The following is a 5,262-nucleotide window of genomic DNA, read 5'->3' on the forward strand; positions in this document are numbered from 1 at the left end:
AGAGAGAGAGAGAGAGAGAGAGAGAGAGAGAGAGAGAGAGAGAGAGAGAGAGAGAGAGAGAGAGACAGATAGATAAATATAGATTTATATATCTACATACATATATATACACACGTCTTCGTTTTTTTTTTCGTTTTTTTTTTCTTTTTTCTTTTTTTTTTGAGATGAAGCCAACAGGCGCACTTCACGCTATTTACTTGGAAACGCATCCTAATAGATAAGTGGTAATATGATGCAATAATGAGGTCCGGAAGCAGCTGCATTAACAAACACTTCAAGCACGGTTACGCCCCGCTTCTGCTTGACATCATGCACGCGGCCATTGGCAGATTAGGGGCTTTCGTCCAAGGGGTCTCGCAACAGCTGATAGTGCAATGGATCATCTTGAAAGGATTGGATTTGGTATTTGCAAATCCAAGGAGATTTTTTTTTTTTTTTTTCTTTTTGCCAGACTTATGACCATAGTCGTATTTCATGTGTCAAGCAATTCCGCCATTTTTCCTTTTACCTTGCAGTTATGTTCTACCCACGTAGATATGACGACATATAATGAAGATTGTTGTGGCCAGCGCAACCATCACATCCAATACACACCGTAATAAAATGATTAGTATTAATTAGTACTTACGGCTTCCGAGAACCCTGTGGTGTAATAAGCCAAGGTCAGGGCGAGGCAAAACGTGTGAGCAACAGGAATATATCGCAACAGCTAATCATACTCATAATCTGTGATTGCATAATCAGTGTTATATGTAATCAGAATTACTGAAGGTTTAATTCATGCTAATGTGGTTTATCATCATGTATATAGACAAGTTACAGCAAATGTTACATAACACCAGTGGAAATGAATGTATATGTAGTATGATTATGTTGCTTATCAAGTTGTAGATAGATAGATAGTGAGATAAAAGATTGAAATATAAATAATCGGTGATATTTTAATGAATGCCTCATTATAAGATTGATTTTATAGTGTAAAACGCAAACGCATGGGTATTATTTATTAAAAGGGAAAGATGCCACAATAAAAATATATTTGGTGATGATAGACCCAATGAAAATAAAACCAGAATTAGCAATATTGATGAAATGATATTATAACCGGTGATGAAAATACCGATAGTAAGAATGAGGACAAGGGAATAAATGCAACTGATAATGAAACGGATGATAAGGATAATCAACAATGAATTAATAAGGACAGCAACGCTCATGGTAATAATGATGTTGATAATGACGATGGCGATGACGATGATGATGGTGGAAACGATAATACCGATCACAATAGTAATAATGATAATGATAATAACAATGATAATGATACTAATGATTATATCAATAATGATGATAATATAATGATAATAATAGTACTAATAACAATGATCATAAAGATGATACCATGATAATTTTGTTGCCATGATAATTATCATATTATCAATGTTATCATTGCCGTACTTACCAACAATACTATTACACTCACAATCATCATTATCATCACAGCCGTATTTGAAAGGACCTCATCATTCTTGCCATGAATACGGTAAGCGAAGAACAGTGATGTGACTTTCACCATATTTGGCAAGATGTATCAACCCTTTTCGACTCTCACTCCCCAGTAAGGTTGATGTAATGGTTTGTGTCTGTCTGTTGAAAACGCGGAGAGGGTTTTCCCGTAAGGCGCCCGGGGATGGCGTTACTGTACAAGACACGAGGCTGGACTGGCAGGCGATCTTCGTTCACGTCACCGTACTGCCCCTGACCGCATTCTCTGCTTACGTCATCGTACAAGCTTCGAGAGCCGGTTTCTAAGAACTGTCTCGGTCTCGGGCACGTATTCGTCTGGCGCTGGGACCTGGTATTGGGTACCACGACGTACAGGTAGTCTGGTCCTTCAGCGTCGCCGGCAGGTATCAAAGGGGGGTCCGGGTATCGTCTAGGGGGGTCTGGGTATCGTCTAGGGGGGCTGGTGAGGGGGTAGGGGGCGACCGTGGTTCTCGGGCAGGGGGGGAGGTACAGGTTACCCTCCCCCGATCGCGATGAAGCTCCTGCACTTGCAATGTTGTCGTCATCTTCTACGGAGATCTGCGTCAACCGCAAGCTGGATTCTGCAATATCAAGGTGATCAAATATTCTTGTTCTCATGAAGTAAAAAAAAAGAAAAAAAAAAAAAATCTACAAGTGAGGAGTATCTAGAAGTATAGGGCGATCAAGTATAGAATCAGCGTTTTATGTCCTTTTTTTGAAGTATCGATATACTGTATACGTACATAAGCACACATGTGTCTGCTTTTATATATATATATATATATATATATATATATATATATATATATATATATATATATATATATATATATATATATATATATACATACATACACACACACACACACACACACACACACACACACACACACACACACACACACACACACACACACACACACACACACACACACACATATATATATATATATATATATATATATATATATATATATATATTATATATATATATATACATATATATATTTATTTATCTATTTATTTATATATTCATTTGTATGTTTATTTATATATTTATTTATATATTTAAAATATATTTATTTATATATTCATTTATATACTTATTTATATATTTATTTGTATTTTTATATATATATTTACTTATATATTTATTTATATATTTTTTATATATTCATCTATATATTAATTTATATATTAATTTATATATATATATATATATATATATATATATATATATATATATATATATATATATATATATATATATATATGTATATATATATATATATATATATATATATATATATATATATATATATATATATATATATATATATATCACACGTACACAACTTTCTGTCTATCTATCTATATCTACACACACACACACACACACACAGTATATGTCTCCTCGCGTGTGCATCTGTGTATGTATATATAAACACATATTTATATCTATCCGTCTGTCCGTGTGCTATTTGTCTGGCTGTGGATTTTCTCCACACTAACCTGAACGTGTCCTGAGTCTCCTGTACAATACTATGACGATGAGGATGTTGATAAGCAGTAACAGGCAAGAGGCAGCGATCCCCACGCCGGTAGAGGCCGCTCCCTCCGCCCCCACGACACGGACACTCGGATCCAAGTCCTCAACAGGAGGGCAGTGGGAGGGGTTCACGTGGCTCGGGCATCCCAGGCCCCTGGGGGTGAAGTACCACTCCGAGGAACCCCGGGCCAGAATGCTCACGCTGTAGAGGCTGTTGACCCAGTACAGGTACGAAGAGGTCTCGTAGAAGGAACAGGATCCGAGGCTGAGTTGGACGGCCCATTTGGACGCCCTCGCTCCGCTGGGGTTCCGAAGGGCGCGCACTTTCACCGCCTGCCAACACGACGGGTCTGCGGCGCACCTCTCGGTTGGAAAGCGCCTCGTCTCCTGCCCGAAGGTGAACGTCAGCTTCACGTCGATGTACTTCAGGTTCCTCCGACGAGTGTAAAGCGAGATGTCGTCCTTCCCTGTTTCCAGTACTTGGACTTCTGTGTCCGAGGCTATCGCTACATCAGGGTCGCAGGAAGATCTCCTCTGGCGGCCGGACTTTGAGCTAAGGAGAGTCCGGTTCTCACTCTTGGTGCCTATCGTAGTCATTCCATTTCCACATAGTACGTTTGTGAATAGTATAGTCAGTACACATATCAGGCACTGCATATTTGTCTTTATTTACTAGACACCGAATTTAATTATATTCACTTTCATATAGACAAAGCACTAATATTCTCCACGATTTTTCACTCTAAAGTCCGACGATAAGTATGGATGTTTGTAGACACTTCTTCAGAGTTGGCACTATCAACCCTGCGGCAGATGTGACAACAGTGACACATTTCAACTATCAACGGTCGAACTGTGGCGAGAGAACGTATCCTGAGTGCCAGCCGGATGTGCCTCACCTCTACCGCTGTTTCTGGCACTCTCACGCTGATTCATGCCATAGGAGAGAAATGTCGTGGGAAAGACCATCTACTGTTTCTCCGAAGATCTAGAGTGTCTGGGGGTTTTCTTTGTTATTTTCATGAAATCTACATGCAGTTTCTTTCCTACTCTCTCTCTCTCTCTCTTTCTTATAAAGCTCTAGCATGTATCTATATGTGTTTTATATAGATTTAAAGACCGGGTTTACTTATAAGCATATAAAATACTCTTGAACCGTCATCAATGATTGGTAGTTGTTAAATGTTTTTGCATCCGTGCGTAGCTGGAAGCGTCAAAATTCACAAGAATCCCAAACGTTTTTAAAAATAAACATTTGTATTGCTGAGAGGATGTACGTAAAAGCCCAACTATAGATTTTACTTACATTTCCTCTTTCAGTTCAGTGACTTCGTAGCTTATTCATTACGAATACGTATCCATGCCCAATACTATCATACAAGTGATATGTTTCCAAGCTAAGAATATAAATCCTTCAAACCTGCCATTGGCCTTTAGTGTTACATCTCAATAGCTTTGGCTTTTACGCGTAACACACTTATCCGAATGCTTATATAGATCATTGTTATTGTATCTGTTTATATTCTGACGGTTGCTTGACAGATAGCAACATGGACAGATAGAAACTGACGTGTAAATTGGCAGGCAGATTCATGGAGACAGTTGAAGGATACAAAAGAGACATACATTGCAATGCGCTGTATGCAAAATACGATCATCGCAAATATTGGAATATCACACTATGTCTAACTCTGTCGAGGCCGAGACAGCAAAAATCTTATTCTCATTCATAAGGCTTTTTATATCAACCCTCGTTTAGAACGCGTGAGCTATAAATAACTCGTTTTCTTCTCTAATTCACTTCTTGTTGTGTAAAGTGCTTGAGAACAGAACGTAACGCACTCAATAGGGTAAATGACCCCGAAAATGAGTTCATTCTCTCGTGCTGTAAAACGAGCCTGCTTGAAAGTGATTACGGCGGTCGGTTGGGGGAGAGGGAGCGCGGCACGGGCGTGGGCGGAGCGTGGGCGTGGGGTATCCGTTATCCTGTTACGGACGAAACTGCGTCGTGTCAGGCGATCGCTCTGCAGGCAATTGGCGTCGGGATTGAAGCGTTCCCTGATCGGCCAATGCTTATGGCGACTAGACACTGAGGCAAAGATTTCGGTGCACGAGTAATATGAATGCACAAACTTGGTCGTTACAGTTGCGGAAAATGTCTCGTATGAATCGGGATTGCAAGGAAC

At 39.2% G+C, this 5,262-nt stretch overlaps 1 protein-coding gene across 1 annotated transcript; it reads right to left on the reverse strand.

The window, feature by feature from the left end:
- Nucleotides 1-991: 991 nt before the first annotated feature.
- LOC113822790 (uncharacterized) lies at nucleotides 992-3,980 on the reverse strand. The gene is made up of 2 exons (XM_027375324.2): nucleotides 3,040-3,980; nucleotides 992-2,108 (listed from the first exon to the last, which is right to left on the reverse strand). Exons 1-2 carry the CDS (start codon nucleotides 3,731-3,733, stop codon nucleotides 1,609-1,611), a joined length of 1,194 nt encoding a protein of 397 aa, XP_027231125.2. The 5' UTR covers nucleotides 3,734-3,980; the 3' UTR covers nucleotides 992-1,608.
- Nucleotides 3,981-5,262: the final 1,282 nt, after the last annotated feature.

The sequence above is a fragment of the Penaeus vannamei genome, chromosome 11 (assembly GCF_042767895.1).
Source record: "Penaeus vannamei isolate JL-2024 chromosome 11, ASM4276789v1, whole genome shotgun sequence".
In the NCBI taxonomy this organism is placed as follows: domain Eukaryota; kingdom Metazoa; phylum Arthropoda; class Malacostraca; order Decapoda; family Penaeidae; genus Penaeus; species Penaeus vannamei.

Excerpts from the sequence above, each read along its gene's own strand:
- LOC113822790 (XM_027375324.2), bottom strand. The coding sequence starts at position 3,733 with ATGCAGTGCCTGATATGTGTACTGACTATACTATTCACAAACGTACTA. Across the intron at positions 2,109-3,039 it reads GAGACTCAGGACACGTTCAG|AATCCAGCTTGCGGTTGACG; the intron begins GTTAGTGTGGAG and ends TTGATATTGCAG.